Source organism: Cheilinus undulatus, linkage group 13 (assembly GCF_018320785.1).
Source record: "Cheilinus undulatus linkage group 13, ASM1832078v1, whole genome shotgun sequence".
Classification (NCBI taxonomy): Eukaryota; Metazoa; Chordata; class Actinopteri; order Labriformes; family Labridae; genus Cheilinus; species Cheilinus undulatus.
Genome location: NC_054877.1, coordinates 11,614,147 through 11,639,554, shown reverse-complemented (window position 1 = coordinate 11,639,554; position 25,408 = coordinate 11,614,147). Strand labels below are relative to the sequence as shown.

The window sequence follows — 25,408 nt, the reverse complement described above, 5'->3', positions numbered from 1 at the left end:
TAAAATGAAAACATCATAGAAGAGTTCAGATGCTGAATACACAGGTGTGTTTAGTGTATACACGAGTAAGTACTGTGTCTTACCTTTCCCAATGTACTGTCTGACAGCCCTGACTTTTTAAGGAACTGAGCTGCGTCGCCTGCTGAAATTTTGCCTGTGTTTCCTGGATCCAGCTACAAAGAATAAGAGACAGAAAACTGTGTTAATTCATGGATATAATGTATACAACTCAAAGGAGCTGAAGAGGTAACAACAGCATTAGATTGGACCTTACCTGTCTGTAGTAGCTGTCATAAGCTGGGTTTCCACTTGATAGCTATACGTGAAGAAAGGGAATACACATTAGACTAGCTAAGGTAAACTAACACCGTGCACTGCTGAGAAATGAGTGTAAATGTTCCCATCATTACATAAGGTTAGTTTGTAAGCGAGAAAAGTAGGAACCCATTTGTACAGCTAACGTTTGCGGTCTACATGTTTATTTTTGCCAAGTTTAAGCTCTTTAATAGATTTATTGTTCTTTTCCACTAGTATACCCCTGGTGGCTAACTTTACTTCTTTCTTAACCTTAACAGCTTCTTTCTCCAGGTAAAACGTTGACTAACTTTGCTATCCTTACTTAACCTAGCTAACCAAGTTAACTTTACAGTCAGCGAAAGGACGCTAATGCGGCTAAACAGACTCACGTTTACCACTGTTTACAGAACAATAATATAGCTATAACACAAATAGACTATCGTAGTCAATTAGTTCTGATTAGCATTCAATTTTAAGACTTATATCGAGCTGTTGAGAGTTGTTACCTGGCTGAGAGTCATGAGCGCCGCCATATTTCCTGGTGACTCGGGAGCGCGCACACGCCCCTTAACCGTACGGACACGAGCGGCGACACATCGGACGGGACGTGGGTTCCGGTTGGTTAGTATACCAACTCTGTCAGCACACCAGGGCCAGAGGAGTTTCTCAACAGCAGCCAGGATGCAGAATAATTAAAGACTGTGAAATTATTACCCAAGTATTTGGTCTTGGCTGGATAAGTCGCCGTCTCATCTCTGGTGAAAAGCACATAATATAACCACACAGCACTAGAGGACATCATGCTATGGTATAAGTAGGATACATTTTCTTGAAAAAGACCCACTTGGTTGATCCAAGGTTATGATAGCTTTTAATCACTCTTTGTTTTTGATTTCAATTTAGTTTTAATCAATTCTACTGCTAGTTTGTTGAGTTCTTATTAGTTTTAGTGTTAGTTTTAGGTTTTTCAGTAATATGAGTCCGGACCTTTTTGGGCGAGACCAAAAAGGTCCAGAAAAAGTAAACATATAATTTTAAAAATACTTTTAAGTAGGCTACTCTTCACTCCTCATTTTATTTATTCAAATTTGAGGTTTGAATACAACTCAAGACCTAAAGTTACAATAGTGTGAAGTCCTCTTCAAACACATCAGGCCATTTTACACTCACTCCTCAGGCTTGGATGTATGCCACTCAGCATGCTGCTGCCAAAAACTAACATTAAAAATGATTTGTCCCTGAATTTATTTTGTTTCCGTTTATTTTTTAAATACCAGAGATGGAAAGAGCACAGGACTATTGTATTCAAGTAAACGTATAGTTTCTCTGGTTAAAATTTACTTCAGAAGTAAAATTAATGGTCTTTTTTAAGTTGAAGTAAGTAGTAATCCATTTAAAGTCTATCAAAGTATTGAGTAGCTTCTTCTGATGAAGTTTAACAGTAAAATATTATCTTCACTTTATGTACAATAAATAATCCAAACCACCCGGGATGTTTAGGTAAAGTCACATTTTTATAATAAAGTAAAATGCAAAAGCTGATTTTGGATATAATTCAACAAAGTTTTCTTACAATCAGCTAGGCATACTCCTGTAGGCTTCCAGGTTTAAAAAAAAAACATTTACTTTCCCCAGTACATGCCCATCCTATCATGCTTGCCCATAATATAGAAGTTACTTAGTGCAATAACTTCTAGATCTATCAAAATAAAGGCATTATTTAACACTCAAATACTCTAAACATTAACACCAGTGATATCAAACTTAATCTTTATCTTCCACAAACAAAATAGTAATAAATAAATAAATGTTAAATTATCAGGTGATATAATGTCATTTAGATTATTGACTTATAGTTTCATTTCTTTTAACCCTTATTCTGTACATAGAGATTCTTTCTGGTCTAAATATGCAATTTTATTGTTTTTCCCAACTTTGCTCCGCACAGATTTTGTTTGAAAGTCATTGAAAGCCTGATGTCATTGACTGTCTGAAGTTGACATCTTTCCCAAATAAAGGCAGGTTGACTTCAGAAACTGAAGAAAACCAACCCATTATGGTATGTTTGATATCCAAGTACTGATACGTTTGTAGTGGAGAATTTTAAGATTAATTGCATTAGTCTTGATTGTTAGATCCACAATTTGTGCATTTTTAATCACAATTAATCGCATGTTTTATTGCCCCTTTTAGCAGACTTTGGTGAAGCCAATGCAGTATCTCCCTAGCCAGAGTGTTGTAAAATCAGTCCACCACTGCTCCTTGATGTCTCACTTTAACTTTAGAATCACAGACAGCTCAGTGTCAAATGTTAAAGTCATTTAAACGTCACGACACCAAACATTTCCCCTTTTACAGTCCTCTTATTTCCTTCTCAATCCATGACAAGTCCCTTTTCTGTAGTTAAGTTCATGTTAGTCCTGTTCTACCTATAAAAGCAGGTCTGTATCCAAACAGGAAGTCATTTTCCCTCAGTTTAGGAAAGTATACCAATCAAAAATAACACAAAAACAGTTTTAAATGCAAAAAAAGTAGAATTTTAAAATGCAACCAAAACACTGTATAAATCACAATTAACTACAGAAATTCTGAGATGAATTATGCCTAGAAATGTGTAATCATCTGACAGCCCTAGTTTACAGTGATTTATCCTGCTTTTGTCTTCTATGCGAAACATTTAATGAGTGTGAGGAAGGTACCATAGGCCATCATATCTATATCATAAGGTTATATATTGCAATAAATGTATATATTACATATTATCTCAGGGACCCAAGATATGTTTGAATTGTGTAAGAACAGACACATAAAATTCTTCCTTTGCAAAAAAACTGTAATTAGTTTCTGCCAAGAGATAAAATTATTTCTGAATAGGAATAGGAATATGTTTTAGGAGTTCAAAGGAGGGGGGTTGACTGGCTGCTCAGTGTGACCAAGGTGCTTCAGTAGTAAACCAAAGTATTAAAAAGCCTTTATTATAATGGCCCAATCATTAAAAAGCTAACATGTTTCAACAAAACCAGTCTTTTCAATATTTCCTTTCCCATTTGCATTGTTTTTGTGTTTGGAGTACCTGGTTTTCTCCCTTTTTTGGACATGTTTTAGGAGTTCTTCTACATTCTTTTAATCCTCATTACTTAAACTTTAAAGTGTGCTTTAGTTTTTAGTTTGGTTGATGTATTTTGACACTCCTAAAAACATTTTTTTGGTCATAAAATGAGCACTTTGTCAGGATTGCCTCAGCAAACTGAGAACACTGTTAAACCTGCTGTTAAATAAGGAGATTTAATTTAAATTGTAAGGTATGCTAAATTGGCTTGGTGGGTGGAGCAGGCACCCATATGCAGAGGTTGTAGTCCTCACTGCACTGGTCACGTGATCGATTCCTGGTCTCAAATGCTGTTCGACAGATGTCTTCCCCCACTCTTGTCACCCATGTTTCCTGTCTTTCTTTTGCTGTCCTGTCCAAATAAAGGCAAAATGCCCATAAAATCACCTTTTAAAAAAGGGGTCATATTTTTATTTAGTGCTCTACAAAGCACAATATCTGTCAGCGACTTGTTCCAGTACTTTATACAGCTCTCAAAACAGTACATGATGCTTGGTTTTAGTTTTAAAAAATTCCATTTGACTTTAATGAAAGGAATGGCTTTCAGTTCTTTATCACTCATACTTAATTCTTTTTTAATGTAGAATCAAATGTTTGTCTTGTTTTACCCGTTTCAAAAACAAGATTGTCTAATAAGAAACAGATCAATTGTAGAACAGGAGACTTTATGTTCTTTTTGATAAGGAGAAAGTATGTTTGCATCATCTAAAACAAAATGTGAAAACACCATCTTATCAGAAATTGGCACAATTCTGGTAACCTGCAACCCTATTTCACACTTTAAGATTCAATTTTTCTGACAACTAAACTAAGAATCAATTGTTATTCAGTGTTGCATATACAGAATTAAAAAGAGACAGCAATAAAGTTATAATCTTTTTAATAAAAACTTTGGTATCAATAACATTCTGTCCAATAAAAATAATCCCTCAATAATGTCACGAGTCACTTCAGGGGCTACCCATCTTTCTCCAGACTTCCAGGATATAATGGCTGTTTTATCAAATTACCATTAAGACATTTTCAATTTATACTGTTTCATGTAGAAAAACATTTTGATTTGCACTTAAATTACTGATTTAAACCTAAACACTTCATTCAATCATACCTTAAAGAGTTTAGGAGGGACCTAGAAAGTCAGTGCAACAGACATAACCTAAATAAGTTATATAACAAACTTGATTTATCTGTATTAAGAGATTGTTTTGCATTTAGTTGGTCTATACATTTCATTTGCATGTATGCATTTTTACTTCACATGAATGAAAGGGAAATTCCTCTATTTTGGGAAAATTCAATTTCTTTTTAAATATTTGCCACTTTTTCACACCAGCTTTTGGTAAATTTATGCAATCTGTGAGAGGAAATATGCAAAATAAGGAGATGTTAAGACAGAAAAGTAGACATCAGTGCCTCCTTATTTTCTGGTATTACAAAATGAGGAATGAGACTTTGCTGAAGGAAAATACAATCATCTCAGCAGTTTAAGGGTAACAGGGAAATATGACCGAAATGAAAGAGAAACTAAATCCATTGAAACCCAACTTCACTACATTTGCACCCTAAATTGGGTTGTGTCCAAATCTCAGGGAAAGGATGCACAGCAGCCAAAATACCCCTGGGAAATTCAGGACAGAGTTTCTAAAGGAGGGGCATACACAATCTATAGCAACACCTCCTCAAAGTTCATCTTTAATATTTTGTTCCTCTTCATCCATTTCTGAAAGTGCCTCCTCCAGTTCGTCCTTTGCTTCTTCCTCACTCATGTCTTCATCATCCTCATCTCCATCCTCATCCTCATCATCTTCAGTGTCTTGTTCTTTGTTCTTCTCCTCCTCTTCTTTTCGTTTCAGGTCATCTTGCTCTTGTTTCATTTTCTTTTCTGGTTCCTGTGGGGAAAGTTTAAAAAATTCACAAATCATGTCTCTGAATCTATTCAGAATTCCCCTTTATATGTGTTGTATAAATGACACTAGCCTACCTTTGTTGCACCCCACGTCTCCTTTCCAACTGTTTCAGCCTCTGTCACATCATCGGTGATCAAGAAGTTGTCAAAGATGGTTCCTGATTTTACCTGATAAACATTAAAAAGTGTTGGAATTTACTTTTTTTTAATGACCGAAGTGTTAAGATTATTTTTCAAATACGATATCTTTATCACCCATACCTGCCAAAGATCCAGACCTAATACACCAATGTTGTCAAACTTGTAGATGTTTGAGTCAGGGCTGTATTCAGGGTTATCGATTTCTGGATGCACCCAGGCTCCTTTGTAGTTGGGGTTGTCAATCTGTTTGGGTTTCCATTCTCCCTGCAAAACAGAAAGGGCAAATTTTAAGCATTGAGCAATTCTAAGGTAGGGTGGATCACCAAAAGAACAAGTCCATCCAGCATTAGCATACCTTGTACTCTGGGTTAGGGATCATGGGTGGCTCCCATTCTCCATCCATATCTTCGTCCCAGTCCTCAGGCTTTTTAGCATCTGGGTCAGGAATGTTTTCAGGTTTGTCCCAGTCCTAAAGAAACACCAACAATACCCCCAAAAATCAAGATTAAAATAGCAGAAATGTGATTTAAAGTAAACTGGTGTGTGTATAAAAGAATAAGTGCTCAGTGAAAGAATCCCTAAACCCAGTTATGCTCTCAATATCAGCTCCCACAAGTCAGCCATGTAGATCGATGGGCAGCAAAAAGCCAGCATATCGCCAGGGTTGACAAATTGTAATCCTCTGTTGTCAGTGTTTCATTCAGTAAAATAAAAGAATGTAATTTAAGCCCTTAAAAGTCCATGACTGCAGTGAAATATTAGAGGTGAGTAAATTAAAAAAAAAAACACTCATCAACTTATCAGTATTCATTTTAAAATATTAATGCTGAAGGAGGTTATCAACTTAATTTCAATCACCTCAGGCTTGGTGTCATCAGCATCATCGATCTTTGCGCGATCATCCCAGTCAGCTGGCTTCTTTGCTTCAGGGTCTTTGATTTTCTTAGGTGGCAGGAAGTCCCAGTCTTCCTCCAGACTGCCAGATTCTACCTTCTCGTTATCAATCTTCACTTCGTAAGTCTGATCCGGATTCAGGATCAGCGTGTACAGATGGGACAGCTCATCATCCTAGAAGGAAAATCAGTGCTTGGATTAATCCACTATTAAAAAGGCAGAAAATCTACCCTTTGTAAAATATTTAATATCATAATTACCTTGCACTTAATCTCTTTCTTGATCAGGTGATTCTTGCCCTTGTAGTTGAAGATGACATGGACTTTCTTGGTGCTGTAGCCACAGATATCAGGGCCTGGTTGAAAGGAAATTTATTAATAAATGTTTCAGAAACTACCACTGACTTAGAGTTAAATAATACTGAATTAAAACAAATAGTCACTTACCAAACATAACATAGTATGAGGATTCTCCATGCATGTCAGTCTGGTCCAGTTCTGTGGGGAAAACTTTCACATAGCCACCACCACAGTCAATCTTCTGCTCATGCTTGACTGTGAACTGAATGACCAAAGGTTTGCCCTCGTTGCTAAAAGGCTCGAAACGGGCAGAAGTTGCATAGAAGCGAGCATCCTGGCTTGTTTGCAGTCCTGAAAATGAAAGTGAAAGAAAGAAATAAAAAATATCTATATGGAGCAAGGCAAACTCAACAAGTATAGAAACTATAAAACAAAATAAAGATGCCAAGGTCTTTTACACTGTATTTATTAACTATTATGGTTAAGAAGAAAGCAGATTTTTTTCATGGATTAATCTGAGATCAATGCAAGCATCATAGGCAAGATATATCTAGCCAGAATCAGCAAAAGAGTCAGGTTAACTGACAAGTATATTTACAAAGCATTTGACTTCATGTTTTTTGGTGCAAAACAATGAAAGCAGAAGTAGAATGCTTTCAGGCTGCATTTGTCTTACTGTCCAGGAACTAAAATGTAAAAATCCACATTTAAAAGAATTGCCACAATTAAAACACAATGCTTCAACGTTTTGTTGCAGAGTTGTGCATAATTAAGGCTGAGTGCATATATATTTAAATATAAAAAGACACACAATGTATGGTGCAAGTTTACAATAGTTCGGGATGTTTTTATCATTATTTTTTGTATTTTTAATTTGGTTTTACTTTTTGTTTCTAATTTTAGTATCTTTTTAAAAAGCTTTGTTTTAGTTTAGTTTTAATCATGTTAGTGTTAGTTGAGGAATAGTTAGAGAATACTTGCCAGGGATGAAACCCACAACGGTCAGAAAAAGTGAACATCATACAATTTAAAACCTCTGTATAAACTGGTTACTCTTTACTTTTTTTTTCATGTATTCTAGTCTAATGTTTGAATACAACTGTTGAGATTTAATGCACATTTTTTTAATATTTCAGTTAGTTTTGCAAACACACAATAGGGTTTTAATTTTTTTTTTTGGTAAAGCTTATTTAGTTTCAGTTTACTAAAATTATTTTCACAGTTTCAGTTATTTAGTTAGTTTTAGTTTACTATAATAACCTTGGTGTGGTATAAAGAGTTATTATCAAAGCCCAGTGTGCTAATGTGATTTAAAAAAAAATCAGATTCAGATATGATTTAGCCTTATATAATGTTATTCAGAATTTTCTACGTCTCTATATTAGGGTTAAATGAAAAATCTATGACATCTATCTGTACACTTCAAGAAAAAAATAGGAAAAGGGGACAGTGCAAAAAAATGAATATAAAATAGTAAATAGAAAACAACAGTAGTTATAATTTAACAAGTAAAATGTGTACCTGTGACAATTTCCAGAAATGTATATAAAGAACTAGGATGTTTTACAGGAGCAGTAGGGTTAGGTGCTAGTACAGGTGGTAATAAGAAAGTTTAATCTGGCTCTGAAATTAGCATTTTTTGTATACTGTGATGACAGCCCACAGGGAGGAGGAAAGGGATCAGTTTTAGTGTATGCTGTGTGTTAGTTTCATAGTTTCTGTAGTTCTGGTGGGGTGAGAGAGTGATGGAGGCCATTAAAGTAACAAATAATGATGCTTACAGCTCCCACCCTTCACATTGTTAACTTATATATACAACATACACAAGAGAAAGACACTTCATAAGCAAGAGTCTATTCAACATGATTAGAAATGCATGATCAGCGCTGGTTACGTGTTAAATCAGGTGATGTTTGCCCTGTACTGAGTGGCTTGAACGGCAATACGTTACCTTTGTCTTTCTCAGCATCTCCATAGAAGTTGCCAGCCGTCAGTTTCCACTCTCCGTAGTCAGATTTGTGTTTGGAGTTCACCCAACGACTTCTCCATTCATCTGGATAAAAAAAGTACCTCAAGTTAGCTGGGGTGTAACCCTTGAGGTTCCACGTTCAAATACATCAAAATACTTCCCCAAAATCCTACAGTTATACCCAACAGCCCATCAACTTGTGTTGTCCTTTGAAACTGCCTAACGGACGAATGGTTTATATCTTGACAGCATCCTCATAATTGTGCTGCTAGTTAAGCTACAATTAGCAACTCTGGTTTTAGTGGGGGGAATTTTACGTTTGCAAGCTGAGGGGCCTTGCTAAAGTCAGCCGGCTAAAAACCAAGTGGCAGAAAAGAAACTAAACGAGAAAGTAATTTCACCGAATCCAAGAAGGAATATCGCAGTAACCGTTAAAGATAACTCGTGGTGTTTGTAAGAGAAAGGCACCAAGTTAATTGCTGCTACAGTCAAGCTAACATGCAATGAATCAACATCTTACAGTACAGGAGTTATTTGTAAAGACAAACTTACCACCGTCCGTAAACTCCTCCCGAAAGTAAATCGTTGCATGTACATTGTACACTGCTAATAACACCACAACTACACCAAAGACTTGCATTTTTACCAAACTTAACAAAGCTGACCACGTCTTTGCTGAGCAGTAACTACCTGATGAAGAAGGAAGAGAGAATATTTTAGAGTCGCTCAAGCGAACAGATGTCTGCCTGTCATTGGTCAACAGGATGGTGTGCCTGGACCAATAACAGTAGACCACGAAACATATGTTCCGACCGGAGTCTGATCCAGGATCAGTTTGAAAATAATTATTTCAACGTTGTCGTTCTATCAACGCCCCTGTGGAGGGTGCTAAACACTAGATGGAGAAAAGAAGAAGAGGTTAGGCTCACTACTCCTGGAGGTTTTTCAGGTATCATGAACAGTTTGGTCTGCAAAGTGCAGGTGAGGTCACGTCGAGTGAAAAATACTAGTTTTATCAGTTCACAAACCAAAAATTATATTAGTGGAAGAGTAATCATGAAATATTTTGACGGGCCGTCAAATTAATAAAATGCATCTTTCATGGAGGTAATATCCCACCAAACCAACCATAGATAAAGTAACGTGTTCAACCACGAATATCTCTGGCAATAACGGTCAGCGCCTGACGTATCTCAATAATCAACGGTTGACAACGGTTACAGATAAAGGCGTTTAACGTCTGAAATCGATTTAAAACCTTTGAGGACGCGGGGGTACCAGTTGATTTTTTCCCAGAGAGACAGCAGAGAAAGGCGTTCATAAAATGTGTCCAGGAGACATCAATATCATCTAGTAAGGCTTGTAAGGCATTTTTTATTGTAATGTCAAGCAATCGAAGGCTAAATTACTCAATAGCCAGCAGCCAACGGTATGCTAACCGTTGTTAGTTTACTTTTTAGCAGCGTCACGGTTACATTTAGTCAGGTTTATCATATTGCAAATAAGGCAGAAATAAGTAACCAAAATGAGGAAACGTAATGCTATTAGTTTCTAATTATATATTTGCAGTTATTTAACCTTACATTATTCATGTGTCGAATAAACTTACTGGCGGTGCAACTTTATATTAGCTTAACAGTTAACCGTTAGTAGCCAATTCGGCCATTAATTTATTTTAGCTAGCTAAGTTTTACTATGACACTCGATGCAGTAAGTCAGTTAAAGAAGAATTCAGTTGTGGTAGCTGGCTGAATTGCCTCTTTTCATTTAATATAGTGAGAATTAAAGGAAGAAACAAATTTTTTTCAAAGTTTTTCTGTGCAACAATCGATATTGCACCGTTAACCAGCCAAGCAGACAATTCGGTCAGTCATTTGTATTAGCAAGCCAAGTTTTGCTACTATACTTGATAGAGAGAGTTCAGAAGAAATCAGTTTTGGTTCTTGATTGTCCTTGTGGTTTTCTTGTGCAGCAAATGATGATGGATACTCATGATCAAAAGGCAACCAGACATGGATGTCAGGTAATGGTATTCAACAACTTAACATCACATAACAAAAAATGTACTGGTAATTTGTTTTATGGTACAGTGTATATGGGTGCAAAAGTACAATAACTACCTTTTCCAACCAAATTCCTCCTCAGGCAAAATACAAGCAGGCAAGAGAGGAGCGGAAGATGCGCCTCACATCTGCACACAAGTACATGATTGAACTCCTGGCAAACGGACTGTACTTGGAGCCAACAGCAGTAGAGGAATTTATTTTAGATTCACCATCTGTGAGTTTTACCAGTGCTTTCCCTTCTTTACAAACAGTGCTGTGGGCATTTAACACTTTGGCCATGTAATTAAATTCTCTCAAGTAGCTGAAATGTCAATCAGATTTAGCTTTTTGTTTGGCCACACACCAAACACGTGTTCATGTTCCACGATACTTGATTTACTAAAACAAAAGCAGGTTTTCATACCATAATTTCTTTTTTTTATTTAGGATTACTTTGATTCTCTATATAAAATTAACAGTAAAATTTGTGCATTTCATTATATTAGGCTATAACAGGAGGTTTTTGTTAAATATTTTGATATCTGTCTTTTGTTTTCTTGTCAAATAGCTGGCTGCTTTCGATGATTTCTTTGCTGAAGGAGGTTGTAAAATTATTTCCTTCGTATATCAAGAAGCTGAAGTTCCAGGAATAGGTAGGCAGGAAGCGAGCAAGAGTCTGTTTTTGGATTGTTAACAACCTAGGCAAGCTTGTCAATAGAATGTTTTATTGTAGTATTTGATGTTGGCAGATACTTGTGTACAGAAGAAACATTCAAAGTGAGTAAAAAGTATCCCCTACCCCTAAGAAATCTAAAGTTAAATTGAAAAATCCATCTACTACATATCTGAAAGATATTCTGATACCATCGGAGAAAACAAAACATCAAGTTTGAATTATTTTAACTCAAACAGAACAGATTGAAACAATTATGCAAAAGGTTCTGGGTTAAAGAAAGTATAACCTGTAGTTCCAACAATCAAGTTTACATTTAATTTCAACTCTAATGGTACTATTTGGGAAAAATCTAGTTTTTTGATGGCATGTATTTGTCATCATCATCATCATGGTTTAGATCAATACTTTATGACAACAAAAGGATTTCTGGATTTAATAATCTATAAATCCCATCCAGTGATTTGTCTCAAAACAATTTTGTTTTTTAGAATGTGGACGCTCATATCCTGGACATACCAAAGGAGAAAAAGTTTTAAGGCTGTTTATAGCCAATTTGTCTCAGATCTGCCTTACTGGTGTTTGTGGCTTCTTCACAAGGACAAGAGTTGACTGTCCTGTGGATGTAGAAAACATACGTGAGGTAAAATCAATAGTTTATTTACTCATGATTATTCCTTGTTTTTGTATTAAAACATGTTTGTGAATTGTTTTGGGCACAGTTATGATCAAAATACTGTTAAGTTATTTTTCACCTGCCAAGACAAAAAGTGCTGTACATTTCTGTAAAACAATCACAAGTCATTGTAAATGTTGATTATCTACGGTATTTGTAAAGGCTGTGGTAGGAAACCATGTATGCATGTTATTTTTAGGAAATTAGATTTAAAAACACAGAATATGTTTATTTTTTTGATGTTTTGTAGGAAATCTTCTTTTCAATGATTGATGCCAGAGGTGGCCTTCTGAAAGGAATAAGGGATAATTTCAGCTACTTGCTACCAGCTCTTGAGGCACAGAACTGGGGTGTCTTAGATAAGACTACTCGTGGAAATAAAGTTGTGGAGAACTACAAGAGCACTGTAAGACATTGTCTCGACTCCTTATTAGGTAAGTCAGTTTTAAGTTGTTGTTACTTGTGTTAATTTATTCATTTACCGTTTTATTGTAATGATATGATAAATGGTCTGTTAAAGTTGTGATGACTTTGAACCTGTATGCCCTAGCTACACAGAGGCGCAATGAAAGTATTGTTCATCTGAAATCAGTTACGGACATTGACTTGTCTAAATTGGCCACCTTTGAGGATATCACAGTTGCAGCTGCTGATGTGGAGTTGGTAGATCAACTGAAAGAAATTCTAATGCAGTGGTATAAGCAAATAGAGCAGGTTGGTTGAACTAAGATTGCACTATATTTCACTTTCTGATTAGTCATGCTTTTGATCAGTTATTTCAATTTCTGCCCTGTGACATTTAATTTTTGTTTCTACCCATTTCCACTAGATACTGATAGAAAATGATTCACCAAGGACAGTGGTTGATACCGAAGGTCCACTGACCGAGTTAGAGCACTGGAAAAAAATGTCTCTACAGTTCAACTCCATTTTGAATCACATCAGAAGTCCTCAGTGTGAGACAGTATCAAAGGTGCTCCTTATCAGCTTTTACAAGAACATGGAGGTACAGACTCTTGAGCACGAAACTTCACTAATAAAAAAAATTTCTTTGTCAGAATTTTTAACAAGGTTTCCTAATAAGCCAGTTTAGGTTTTTGGGTAAGATGCAGTGTAACATTGATTTATTATAGTATAAATAAGACATACTGCTGCTTCACTTAAATTAAGAGGTATAAAATCTCATTGCAGAAAGAAAAGTACTTATCAAACAAACATCCAGCAGTATTTCCATTTAAGAAGAATGCCTGTGGAAATGTTCTATTATTTTTGAATTTTGCCCCACTGGAGTTTTTTTTAATACTGTTAAACCTTCCCAAAATTTACCCACAGTAAAGAGCTGGAGTGCCAGGTATTTAAAGACGTGATTGTCAAGAAGCAGAGTCAGACCAAGCAGCTGCTAGTGTGCAGGGTGCACGCCTTTGTATGAACGTGTTTATTACAGGGGCACTGGATGCATTCAAAGTTGCAGCACCACTTTCATATTTCACTATAAAATTAAGTTACATCAGGACAGATGGTCAAATCACATTTGTCTCTTTTTTTTCCTCTCCTTCTGTGGGCAATGGCACATGCACTTTTGTCTTTACTCACTAAGGCTATTTGAGAAATAATAATCAAAAACAAATTACGCCCCAGATTACAAAAAAGCACTGATTAACCTCATCCATGTATCCCATAAAAGGGGATTAATGTTAGTTTGTATAAAACATTTTTCAAAAAACTGGTTAAAACTTGAGATAATTTCTCATTACTTATTCACCCCCACAAAAAAATTAAACTTTTAAACTTGTATTGTTGTGAATCATAACGAGCAATCCAAGTTTTACAGTTTGACTTGAGAAGACTGTAGAGTGGTGCAGTTGCGTGGTGACATCTTGTGATGTGCGAGTATGAGCTTGTAGAAATAGCAAGTTCTTTTTTGACATGTTTGTAGTTTTACAAATGAGGCCTACATCATTAACAGGAGTTCTGTCATCACTTTTATAGTATCTTCACACAGACAGTGGTGCTTCTGCTGGAAACAAATGCACACTTGCTATTTTGAGATGCTCTGGGACACTGTTTACCATTCAACCTCAATAAGTCATAGGACATTCTGTGTCTGTTTTTTAATCAGCATGACATTGACAGCGTATTTTTTTAACCTTGACAAACTCCGTTTAAGAAATTTAAGATTTTTCAAAATTTGCCCAACTTTGACTTCATAAATAGTCTTGTGGGGATTTTTTTTTTTTTTTTTTTTTTTTTGTGAAAAATTGAGCAGTGTGCTTTTTCAAAACATAATTTTGTTAATGGTGCAGTTTGATTTATATAAACCTTAGAGTTGATGCAATCAGAATTATACCTTTCTTTTCTGGGGAGCAGGTGGCCTAATGGTTAAAGGCGCTCCCCATGTACGTGGGCGGCCCGGGTTCGAATCTAGCCTGAGGCCCTTTACCGCATGTCTCACCCCCACTCTTGACCCTGTTTCTGACTCTATCCACTGTCCTCCTCTATCTAATAAAGGCATAAAAAGCCCAAAAATAAATCTTTAAAAAAAAAAAAAAGGGATTGTACCTTTCTAACCTTTTAATGTTTACAAGCAGATGTGGAAGGAGATGTGTGCCAGAATAATATATCGCACCAATGAAGCAAAAGACAACGTGAAATTCCTGAGCACGCTGGAGGAAGTTTGTCAACCTTTGTACCATGCTGATCCGGTATGGAAAATCAAATATTTGATGTCATGATGATGACTTCTGTCAAAGGAAAAGGGGAATGATCTAGTTGGAACCTTTGTATTACATTTTGTATTTTTTGCATACAGTGGTATGAGCAGAGATAAAGAGTATAATTAAAAGACACCTTATTTGTTGATCAAGGGTTGGAAAATCTATTTACAGTGTTCAAAATGATCTTTTACTTTTAACAGTGCTCAAGGTGGTCATTCTACTGCCACAAAAGGGTGCAAAGTGTGATAAGAGATTGTAACAGTGCATTCTGTAGATGTAGAATTCTCCTTACATTCAACAGCAGAATAACTTTAGATGTGTTATGCCTAACCAGAGGTTGTATGATATCATGTTGTAATCTGGTCATTTTTAAGAACAGCAACTAAAGACTAACCTTGTAAAGCCAATGGACTGGCCACATTTCATGTCTGTCATCAGGCAGATCCATCTTGCAGAGCTCCAATCTGAAATGATTGGGCCTGGACTGAAAATGGACCAGTCCAGTCAGTGCCATTTGAGGGAAATGAGTAGCTGGCTATGGGTGGGGTTTAGTTGTCCTTCACATAAACTGTGGTGACCAGTGTATTAGCTAGGATGTAGCTACGTATAGGATAATGGCAGCTTTTATCAGAATCTGACCACATTTGTTTATTAAAAGAAGAGAAAAGAACTGCGCTGATGGCTGTTGGTGTGGAAAACAGACTTTTGTTCTTCTCCTGACTGGCTTCAGCATGAGTTTGAGCTAGTTATAGGCAGGTTTTTGTTATACTGCAAGCCAGTATACCATAGCTACTGGTAGAATGATTAACTTTAAAGTAGCTACAGTGGCATTTTTATAAGCTCTGGACATTTATTTATTAAAAGAAGAACAAGAAACCCCACTGTAAGCTTCTCTTGGTGGAAATGATGTTTTTTGCTCTTCTCCTGACTGGCTTTAGCACAAGTTTGTTTCTCCAGCTGGCTACAATAGTAACTGACAACGATAGCTACTGTATTGAGCTCACTCTCTGGAACTGTGTATGCCCACTAAATCCTCCGCTATATTACTCTGATTGGCCTGTAGAATAATAAGATGGACAGAACTTTCATCCAGTCACCCTCTGATTTTTTTTTCAAAGGTTCTGCCCTTCCCAAACACAGATTATGAGTTCTTGCATAGATGGATCTGAGACATATAGACCAGAGCAACTCATCGGGGTTCTTTTCCCAAATGATGCCAACCCCAACCCTTTCTGTGGGAAAATGTTCTTAAAAATGAACTGCATTCAATAGAAAAGATTAGGTCATTAAGGATTTAAAAGCTTAAGATATGAAAACCTTACAGTTAAATGGTTATCAGGAGCCAAATTCGTATGGCCCGTGAGATGTACATATAATGTAGGCCATTTATGAGAAAACACTTGCATCGTAACAATATGAAATAAACAGTTATAGATGTACATGAGGGTTTGTTCATGCTCCTTTTGTCAACAACTGGTCCCATCTCTCATAACATACCTTATGTGTGTTTAATTTTAACACTTGAATGTGGTTAATAAGGTAGTTAATGTGTGAAGTTAACGTTTGCACAGAACTGTGCCAGAAACTGGTGAATGTCACTTCCCACACAAATTGTGTGATCCATGAAACCAAACATAATGGTAGAGTTTGCACCTGTAAGCAAAATCTGACCCTGAACATTTATATGGACATAATGTCATGGTGTATGATTTCAGGTCACCATGATGAAAAGTGTGCGTGACATCGTTGATGCCATTCAGGCTATTAACAGGGATTCACTGTACTTTAATTCAAGTGACAAGATATCTGTACTGTTCTCAAAGGTAAGTGTATTTAAATTAGTTTAAGAAAATGTGATTGACTTTCAGTTTTTAGATACAGATTGTAATCACATTCTTGAAAATGTTTCCAGGTCACAAACCAGATGGTTACATCATGCAGATCCTATATTACAGACAATGGAAAACTCTTAGTATGGGATCAAGGTGCTGATGATGTCCTCAGAAAAATGCAGGTAATAGCCACAGTTACCTTTATGGGGCCTTTGTGGTATCGTTGCAGAGGCTTAAAAAAATAATACAAGTTGACATCTGCCTCTAATTGCTTCATCCATCCTTTGGACAGAACTGTATCCAACTGTATCAGGAATATCAGTATTGTGTCCAGAAAACAAAGAAGCAAACAACAGACCAGCCTGGAGAGAAGTCATTAGATGTCTCTGAGACCCAGATTTTTTGCCGCTTTGGTGGATTTTGCAAGCAACTTGAAATGGTGCAGTCCATGTTATTTAAAAAAAAAAAAATCTGATATAATTTCATTCTTACCATAAATTGTGGTCTACTAACTGTAAACAATTTCTTTTACAGATCAGACAAATATTTACAGTGTCCAAGAAGTTTGAACCTCTGGAGAAATCAAATATAGAGGGCATTGAGAGTCTGGCCCAAAAGTTTCACACAATGTTGATGAACCTGAAAAAAAAACAGTATGACATGCTGACCCCAGGCTTAGCTGAATTTGAGACAGATTTTTCTAAGTTAATGACTCAAATCAGCCACTTTGAGGTATGTATAACCTCTCTTTGTTTACACTCTGTGATGTGAGTAGCCCTTATAATTAAGAAATTATTTAGATTAAGGTAACAATTTTTTATCTACAGAAGCAGCTGTGTGCATTCATGACCAGCTGCTTCTCAAACATCATCTCATCCCAGCAAGCTCTGTCCCTACTACAGCGGTTAGTGAGCTATAATAAGATACTTTGAATATTGAAGTTTATTAAGTTAGTGTAACTGGACAATTTACATTACAGTGATAAAAGGTTTCATCATGTTTTTTCATTTGTAGTTTTCAGAGGCTAAATATTCCCTGTCTGGACACAGAAGTTTCAAGTGTCTTGAGCATAATTCTTCAGCATTATGCCAATGAACTAGAATTTGTGAAACAGGTATCACACCTTGCATGAGAACTCACTTAGAATAAATACTATATTGTCAATATGGACATTTTTTATTGAATTAAAGGTAAACTTTACTATTTTTGCAGCACTATGACAGACAGAAAGGTAACCCACCGCTAGCTAGAAATATGCCTCCTGTGGCTGGAAGGATCAGTTGGGCCAGACACCTCTTCGAAAACATTGAATATCCCATTAGATACATACAGGTAGGCCTACATTTCTTCCACCAGAAAACCTAAACACATGCTCATTCTTTAAAACATTTTGACCTTGAATGTATCTTTGGTCAGCATCATGACAGGTCTGGCATCCTGTCCAGTCCTGAGGGTAAAGATGTGATGAAAACTTTTAATCAAACTGCCCATGCCTTAACGGAGTTTGAAGTTGTTCACCATGAAGCATGGATGAAGGAAGTGTCAAAACTACGATCTGGTTTGTTCTCTAACTGTGAGTTTTGATGCCCTAGAGCAGTGGTTCTCAACGTAGGGGTCGCAACCCTCATTGGGTCGTTTTTGCCACTTAAACCCATTTTTGCCATATTTTGCTTTTTGTTTTGGAACATTATCTAATTTCTGCCACTTCTAACCCATTTCTGCTACTTCAAAATCCCATTGCACCACCTTTTTTTTTAAATCATTTTCAGCAATTTTAGCCATTTTTAACCCATTTTAATTCTGGTTTTAAAAAACGGGATTCACACGTTTAAGAAGGCTATTTCCTACAACACAGAAGAATAAAAAATGTCTATTTAATAAGAGCTGTTATTATTCAGGTTAAATATATAATATGGATATCACAGCTTAACTTTACAATGGACCAATAATTTGCCAACCTCCATGGTCCCCCAGTTCAGCTGGGCCCCAGAAAGCTATTCCATTTATTCCCCCTTATGGGCAGCCTTGTCTCCACATGACTCTTCTTGTTTGTGCATGGCTGTGTTCAACCACCTTCAGGTATGGTTGGGGTCCCTGGTCTCTGGCACCTTTATTTTGGGGGTCGTGGGCTGGACCCACCAATATCTTTGATGACAAATTGCGACCCGGATGTCCAAAAAATATCAGCAATGCGCGTTTAGTAAATAAAAATGTTGCACTTAAAATGTTCGAGGAACCGAATTTATGATAGGAAAAAGACATGGGACAAAACTGACATGTTTTACACCTCCTCTCCCCATGTTAAATATTTTCTAGGTTTTCCAGAGATTTTGAGAAATTATTTCATTCTCTTTGGTAAAAGCAACTTTATTTTTGCAAGAAAAAGAGATAAATGAGTCTAAATATCAATAAAACATTTACATGTACCCATTTTACAATCAGAGTGAAATAAAAGGTATGGATGCATGTTCTTTGCCATCATTTTTTTCCAGGCACACATTTGGGACCCATGAAAAACTGCTCTGCAACCCACTTTTGGGTCCCGACCCACCAGTTGAGAACCACTGCTCTAGGGGGATCACAATGCAATTTATTTTGGATACATCATAAGATTAGCTTTTTAAAATACTTTCTTCCCATTCTAATTTGTAACAGTCTTGAATTGTCAGCTGCTAATTCGTCATCCAACGAACAGAAAATTCCTGATCAGTCTTAATCCGAAAGTGAGAGAGATTATTCGGGAGGCTAAGTGTTTGTTGAAGATGCATCTAAAGGTTCCACTGGCAGCATTGGATTTGGTGAAGATGGAAAGTCAAATAAATGCCACTAGTCTAAGACTACAGGTAATTAATAAAAAGTCCCAAATCGATAGGCCACTTAATACTATTACTTGATTGTCTTATCTGTTCATTAATAGACTATTTTGGAAGATTACGCTGCAACTTGTGAGAGCATTCCTGCAGAATTAACCAGCTTGATGGCATCAAAAATTAAAAATGTAAGCAGCTTGAAAAATTTTTGGTCTTTTACTTAGTTACTTGAAATAATAAAATGTTACTTTTTACCTTACAGATACATACGTCTCAATAGGTTTTACACCCTAACAATGTAATTTGTTAATCTATTGATTACAAGGTGGAATCTGCTCTTGAAGAAGGGTCACTGCTTTTCTGGTCATCATGTCCTTCCTCATTCGACAAGTTCTTCCAAAATGCTGACAGTGCTTTGTTTGAGCTCCAGCATCTTGTTAAGAGGGTATTGTACTGGATTAAAATTCAAAGCTAAACAAGAACTCTTTTTTTTATATCTTTATCATCATTCTAATTTATCATTATTGTCATTATCATACCTAAATAGTATTACAGTTCAAATAATATGTCTTCTTAAGAGTTTTCTGCCTTGTAATGCAATTTCCAGGTGCAGGATATTTGCAAAATACACATTGAGGATGTCCTTGAAGACATCTCTGAGACATTGCTGATTGAACTCCCAAAAGATCAAGCATCTTCAGTACAGTGCCTCATCAATAATAATAAGGTATGGTCTGTACGGACTAGGGATGGGCGATATGGACTAAAAAAATTATCATATTTTGCTGTATTTATTGCGATAACAATAAATCACGGTAAAAAATAGCACCATTCAACACAACCTTTTTGGCTAGGTAAAATGTATCAAATGGGCTGCTTAACTACACCTGCTACATGTAAATTAGTGCTTGGTATTGCCACTGATTACCTGAATCGATGCAATTCCGATTCTTTCTCAAGCCCCCAATTTGATTCAGTTCTCAACTCGATTCAAATTGTTTCATGTCGGGATATTTTAGTAAAAAAATAAAAAAATAAATAAATTGCTTCTACATTTAAGAGATTCAAAGAGAAATTTAGTTGGAAATAGTACAAAGAATGTTCCAACTTGGCACATTATTAAAAATTTCAGGGTTTGCATTAGAAATTGACCCTAAACTAGAAGTAATTACATCACTATTTTACCTCCATGTGGCCCATCCTGGATATGGCCTCTTTTGTCCAGTTTGCCTGTCTTTGTAGTGTTTAAATCCAAAATGCAGTCTGATATCCTCTTTTAAGTCTGGAGGTTCCTTCAGTGGAGCAGAGCTGCCAGGCTCCACCATGTTTGTTTTTACACAGATAAGTCACTTGCTGCAAGTCCAAGTTGAAACTCTTGTTGTTAAATTAATAAAAATAAGTAAATGTAGTAAATTATTTTTAACTAAGTTTGATTAAGTTCATGATGTATAATTACACTGAAGCTTATAGTGTGGTAGTAGCAGTAATGGTCACATTTTGAGATACAGGGCATATACTAGTAGTGTGGTGCTTTAATGTTTATCTGTCCCTCCATCATACACTTCTGTCTACTGTCTGTGAGGTGTTTACTATAGATAGAGACCTATGCACCTAAAAGACAGAACCCACAGCGCTGATAAAAAGAAACATGCATCACGTTATCTATCATATTATCTACATTGTATATTGTTGTAAATGTTATATTATTCTAACTTTATAGAAAATCTACATGAGAAGAGAGTTTATTACCCATATCTTTCTAGATATAAGACTAAGCGCTCCATCATTTCCTTGTGTAAACTGTGGGGCCGTGTGTAATTTGTAATTTGTTTTGAAACTAAACCATTTCCAGATCATGGAGGTAGCTCCTCGTTTAGCAACAAGCTCATCTTCTGTTTCAACTCCGCCTTCCGCCATGTTTGTTGTGCTTCTGCATGTGAGTTACTAGTGCGTTTCAGATGATGACGTATGAGTACATGACGGTTGCAGACACATACGTCATTGACCATAGTTTATCGTTACTATCGTTGAATGCCGTTTTCTCATGGAAAGTTTTTTTTCGCGGTATATAGCAAACAATAAGATATTGCCCATATGTAGTGCGAACTCACTTCTTGCTCCATTTTTATCTTAAAATGAAGACACTAAGTATAGCCAAATAATTTATCTTCTTTCATCAGATAAATCCTTAAATGATGTAATCAGTACTGAATTAATAAAGATGTGTCCTACTACTATGTCAAATCATTGTATCAAGGTGTTGGCCAAAAGCATAACTCGAAAATGAATGATAATGTTTCTTTTTAAAGGCTTGATGTGTAGGTAGTTTACCATTGACATATTTACAAAAGGTAAGACATTTGTTTTCAGATTTGTCATTGCCACTCTCAGGTTGCTAGAAAACAAAGGATTAGATTTAACAAATTTTGTTTTGTTTTATTGACAGTCATTTTTTTCTTTTTTATTGTTTATTTTCACAGAATTGTTGATTTAATATCTTATTCACCAATCCACTTGTTATATTTTCTAAAGCGTCACTGTAAGGAGCTTGCAAAGAGAATTAACAACAAATGTGATCGAATAAAGGGAGCGATAAAGGAGCTGAGGATTGTGTTGAGTGCTAGTTATGAATCAAAAACCATCATGAAGGCTGATGAAAAACCAGTTCCAGGTGCTTGATAAGTCACATCTTTAATGTTGTACAAAATGTTAAATCATAAAATTGTTCTAAATAACAATTATAAATCATCCAAAGATGACAAACATTAAATTGTGTGTACTTTTAATATCCCTTAACTTTTAGGATTGAGAGATGTGACATTCTCAGGAGAGAGCCAGACGATAAATGATGAGGATGAGGCAGTGTCTTTGGAAGGTCCAGAGGAAGCAAAGGAAAGCACATTTGAAAGAGTGGGCTTGCTTTCCAATACTAATGCATTGCTCTCATATACAATATACAACAACATATAGAGTGTGCAAACAGCTATGTTAATTTAAAAAAAATCTCATTTCAGGAGTTTATAAAGCTTTATAAATGCTTCACTGGAAGAGTATTAAATGCACTGGTCAGAGCAACCAAGTTATCCCTTCAAACCTTGAGCAGAAGAATATTTCAAAGGTAAGAATGTTTTTTTTTTTTTTTTTGTGAGTGTGTTAAAAAAGGCAAATATCTGACCTTAACAGTATGATCTCTTTTAACAGTTCAAGTATTCACAAGCAGCCAAAGTCTGCATCTGAGACAGCTCCACTAATAAAATCTGAAGTCAAGCTGTTTTTTTGTGACATGGTGAGTTTATTCCAGTCATTAGCAGTTTTACCAGCTCTCTTCAACCTGCTTTTGGGAGAATTATAATGTTAAATTTGTTACCAATCTAAACAGAAAATATGAATTCTCTTTTATGAAATTGTTTTTGTCAGGCAATGGTTCCCACTCTCGTTGAGATCCAACGGGGCATATGTCTTTTGATTGACTTGGTGCTGGAAGTAAGCAAAGGTGTAGTATGGCAGAGGGAATACAGTCATGATTCAAAAAACAATGGAGGTTAGTCGCCTTTCTTAAAGGCCGGTTAAAAAATTAAGTCATAAAATTTTTATACACTTCTTTATCTTTACCAGTGATAGTATGCTAGTGATGGAATGATTTTAGTCAAAGTTTGTCACCTTGACAGTTGTCATCTACATCAATTCGTAATGTTTGATTGAATAATCAAATGTGCTTTTTTCATGATCTTTTAGACAAAGAATGCAACAACTTCCATTCTGAAGTTATGGAAAACACAGAAATCAGACAGATTATGGACACTCTGAAATCAGAATTAAGCTCCCAAAAACAACAAGAAAGTGATGTTCTGAAGCAGTTTAGTCATTTCAGCACGGTCCTTGATAAAGACAGAAATCTGAAAGTTCAGGTTGACTTGCACACTTAATATGAAATTGTTTTGATGTTTAATCATATTTTTGTATACTGATAACAGCGTAGTTTTCTTAACATTTCAAGGAATTCATGGACAGTCATCCATCTTTAAGCCACTTCGAATCTGAAATCCAGCACTATGACTCAGTTGAGAAAGAAATTTCTGCTATTACGCCCAACCATGTTTGGGGGTGTACTGAATTGTCAACAGGTGAGGAAGCTGCATGTGTTCAGATGGCAACCAGATAATTTTCCTCCACCTTATGTAATTTTTATACATTTTTCATTGTAGCTGTACACACCCAGATTCCACTAAAGAATTGACAAGACTAGTTTGGGTGGTTTAGCCAGTCAGTAGATGGAGCTAAAACCTAAGTTTTCCCACTACTGCAATTGGAAATGTTACGGCAAAGCTGTATTTTGGCTCAGTGTTTGGATGTAAATACTAACTTGCCTAAAAGTTTTTCTAATTAATGATAGTGTAAAACAAAGACATCTTCATTTTTGTAGATATTTATTATCTAATCATACCCTGTTGGTTGATTTTTATTACAGTTAGTTTGTAGATTTGATTGTTGCTTTTATGTACCAACAACCTTCTTCCTAATTTTGGTTGTTTTAATTTGTGTCTCTAAAACAGAATATTTTCTTTCTGGTACTTGTCATCACCTTTGTGTATCACCACGTTATCTGAAAGCTTTTTTCAAATTATGTCTTTTGTATTTAGAGCCATTAAAAAAGTCATTGACAGCAGAGGCCAAAGCTTGGAAGGAACTGCTGTGTAAATACTTGAAGGACGAGCACAAGAAGAAAATATATGACACTGTTTTACACATCAAGAAATACCTTGCTCAACTCTCTCATCCTGTGACTAATCTGGAAGATGTGCGCGGTGCCATGAGGGCTCTGTCTCAGCTTCGGGATTCTGAAATACATACAGATATGACACTGATTTCCATTGAAGTATGAATCACACCATGATTTACATTGAATGATAGAGCTAAGGTATTAAAAAGCTGCAGAAATGAGGGGAAAATGAGATCATAATGAGTAAATGTTTTGTTTGTAGCTCTTTAGTGCATTTAACAGTCAAAGAAATCAGAGACTGCTCACAGATATTGTGATCTCAATCAGACTTGTGGCTCTGTTTTAGATTTAAAAGGTTATAAAGATTCAAATTTTGATAATTGTCATTTGTAGTTGATTTGTAGTTAAAAGCTGTAAAAGGTTGTTTATAACCATCTTGTGATGATGCTGTTTATGACAGGGAGCCTTTGAGATTTTAAGAAAATATGAAGCAGAGATTACTGAAACGGAGGCAGAGAGGGTGTCAAACCTGAGAAATTTCTTCAGTAAACTTCAGACTACAGCTGTTAGTATCCTTGCCAAATAAATTGATTTAGCTATTGTTATTTACAAATGTTTTCCTGTAACTTAACTGTGTTTGTGGCTTTTGGATTTCTTAGATATCAGTGCAAGATGATCTTGTTCGTAAGCAGCCCATGTTCAAACAAAACCTTCTGGAGGGTGTAACCATTTTCCAAAATGACTGTGGCAATTATATGGAGCGATATAATTCGGTATGTGCTTAGATTTTTTTTCTCTATTTTTATGAAATAGTGTTATCTAATTTGATTTATTAACCAGTTTTTATGCACTTTTCTTTTTTTTTTTAGGAAGGCCCCCTGGCCGAGGGAATTGCTCCCCAAGAAGCCAGTCGCAGGCTTCAAGTCTTTAAGGTAATATGGTCATGAACTTTAAGCAATTTGTGATATTGATTCATGCTACAGTTATGAAAAGATTATATTTTCTCACACATTTAAGACATTACAATGTGAGGTTATCATGTATCCAAATACATTTTAGAAAATATATACACAGTGCTACTCTTAGCCTATCATTAGACCAAAAACTATGAATATAGAAACTGTAATATGTTATTATAGTAATATTAAATTCGCACCTCTTTGGCTTGGATTCTGTTTTGTATTCAACACCTACCTTTTTTTTTATTACTTTAGGCTGACTTTGAGGAACTTTGGAAGAATTTCAGCATATATAACTCTGGAGAGCAGCTTCTAGGTTTGCCAGTAACAGAGTATGACTGTCTACACAAGAAAAAGTGTGTTG

General features: G+C 35.9%; 3 protein-coding genes across 10 annotated transcripts in view; 1 reads left to right on the top strand and 2 right to left on the bottom strand.

Moving 5' to 3' along the window:
* Nucleotides 1–856, bottom strand: part of LOC121519782 (epidermal growth factor receptor substrate 15-like 1) — a 30,730-nt gene extending 29,874 nt beyond the window's left edge. For all 8 annotated transcript variants that reach the window (XR_005992738.1, XM_041802683.1, XM_041802682.1 and 5 more), the window contains exons 1-3: nt 804–856; nt 275–316; nt 84–173 (exon numbers count right to left, since the gene is read on the bottom strand). Coding sequence is in view for 7 of the 8 variants with exons in the window: in XM_041802683.1 (XP_041658617.1) it covers nt 84–173; nt 275–316; nt 804–830 (159 nt within the window). In the remaining variant the exon portion in view is untranslated. The remainder of the gene's footprint in view (nt 1–83; nt 174–274; nt 317–803) is intronic.
* Nucleotides 857–4,269: 3,413 nt separating this feature from the next.
* Nucleotides 4,270–9,330, bottom strand: calr3b (calreticulin 3b). Its single transcript, XM_041804323.1, has 9 exons — nt 9,168–9,330; nt 8,598–8,699; nt 6,794–6,997; nt 6,608–6,702; nt 6,312–6,521; nt 5,809–5,922; nt 5,574–5,717; nt 5,388–5,480; nt 4,270–5,295 (listed from the first exon to the last, which is right to left on the bottom strand). The coding sequence occupies exons 1-9, from the start codon at nt 9,253–9,255 to the stop codon at nt 5,086–5,088; spliced, it is 1,260 nt and encodes a 419-aa protein (XP_041660257.1). The 5' UTR covers nt 9,256–9,330; the 3' UTR covers nt 4,270–5,085.
* A 204-nt stretch (nt 9,331–9,534) lies between these two features.
* LOC121520686 (dynein heavy chain 8, axonemal-like) overlaps nt 9,535–25,408 on the top strand; it is a 40,429-nt gene continuing 24,555 nt past the window's right edge. Inside the window, exons 1-33 of the mRNA XM_041804262.1 lie at nt 9,535–9,596; nt 10,588–10,638; nt 10,761–10,895; nt 11,229–11,313; nt 11,825–11,976; nt 12,260–12,443; nt 12,560–12,723; nt 12,839–13,015; nt 14,598–14,711; nt 16,439–16,546; nt 16,636–16,737; nt 16,848–16,994; nt 17,090–17,287; nt 17,383–17,459; nt 17,570–17,669; nt 17,768–17,887; nt 17,972–18,113; nt 19,211–19,398; nt 19,473–19,553; nt 19,691–19,810; nt 19,973–20,092; nt 21,898–22,036; nt 22,169–22,275; nt 22,380–22,483; nt 22,549–22,651; nt 22,783–22,906; nt 23,101–23,273; nt 23,363–23,489; nt 24,006–24,241; nt 24,546–24,650; nt 24,745–24,858; nt 24,955–25,017; nt 25,300–25,400. Coding sequence (XP_041660196.1) covers nt 9,570–9,596; nt 10,588–10,638; nt 10,761–10,895; nt 11,229–11,313; nt 11,825–11,976; nt 12,260–12,443; nt 12,560–12,723; nt 12,839–13,015; nt 14,598–14,711; nt 16,439–16,546; nt 16,636–16,737; nt 16,848–16,994; nt 17,090–17,287; nt 17,383–17,459; nt 17,570–17,669; nt 17,768–17,887; nt 17,972–18,113; nt 19,211–19,398; nt 19,473–19,553; nt 19,691–19,810; nt 19,973–20,092; nt 21,898–22,036; nt 22,169–22,275; nt 22,380–22,483; nt 22,549–22,651; nt 22,783–22,906; nt 23,101–23,273; nt 23,363–23,489; nt 24,006–24,241; nt 24,546–24,650; nt 24,745–24,858; nt 24,955–25,017; nt 25,300–25,400 — 4,088 coding nt within the window. The 5' untranslated portion in view covers nt 9,535–9,569. The remainder of the gene's footprint in view (nt 9,597–10,587; nt 10,639–10,760; nt 10,896–11,228; nt 11,314–11,824; nt 11,977–12,259; nt 12,444–12,559; nt 12,724–12,838; nt 13,016–14,597; nt 14,712–16,438; nt 16,547–16,635; nt 16,738–16,847; nt 16,995–17,089; nt 17,288–17,382; nt 17,460–17,569; nt 17,670–17,767; nt 17,888–17,971; nt 18,114–19,210; nt 19,399–19,472; nt 19,554–19,690; nt 19,811–19,972; nt 20,093–21,897; nt 22,037–22,168; nt 22,276–22,379; nt 22,484–22,548; nt 22,652–22,782; nt 22,907–23,100; nt 23,274–23,362; nt 23,490–24,005; nt 24,242–24,545; nt 24,651–24,744; nt 24,859–24,954; nt 25,018–25,299; nt 25,401–25,408) is intronic.

Coding starts and splice junctions, on each gene's coding strand:
- calr3b (XM_041804323.1), bottom strand. CDS start 9,255: ATGCAAGTCTTTGGTGTAGTTGTGGTGTTATTAGCAGTGTACAATGTA. Junction 6,703..6,793: donor CTCATACTATGTTATGTTTG/GTAAGTGACTAT, acceptor CCTTTCAACCAG/GCCCTGATATCTGTGGCTAC. Junction 6,522..6,607: donor AGAAAGAGATTAAGTGCAAG/GTAATTATGATA, acceptor TTTTCCTTCTAG/GATGATGAGCTGTCCCATCT.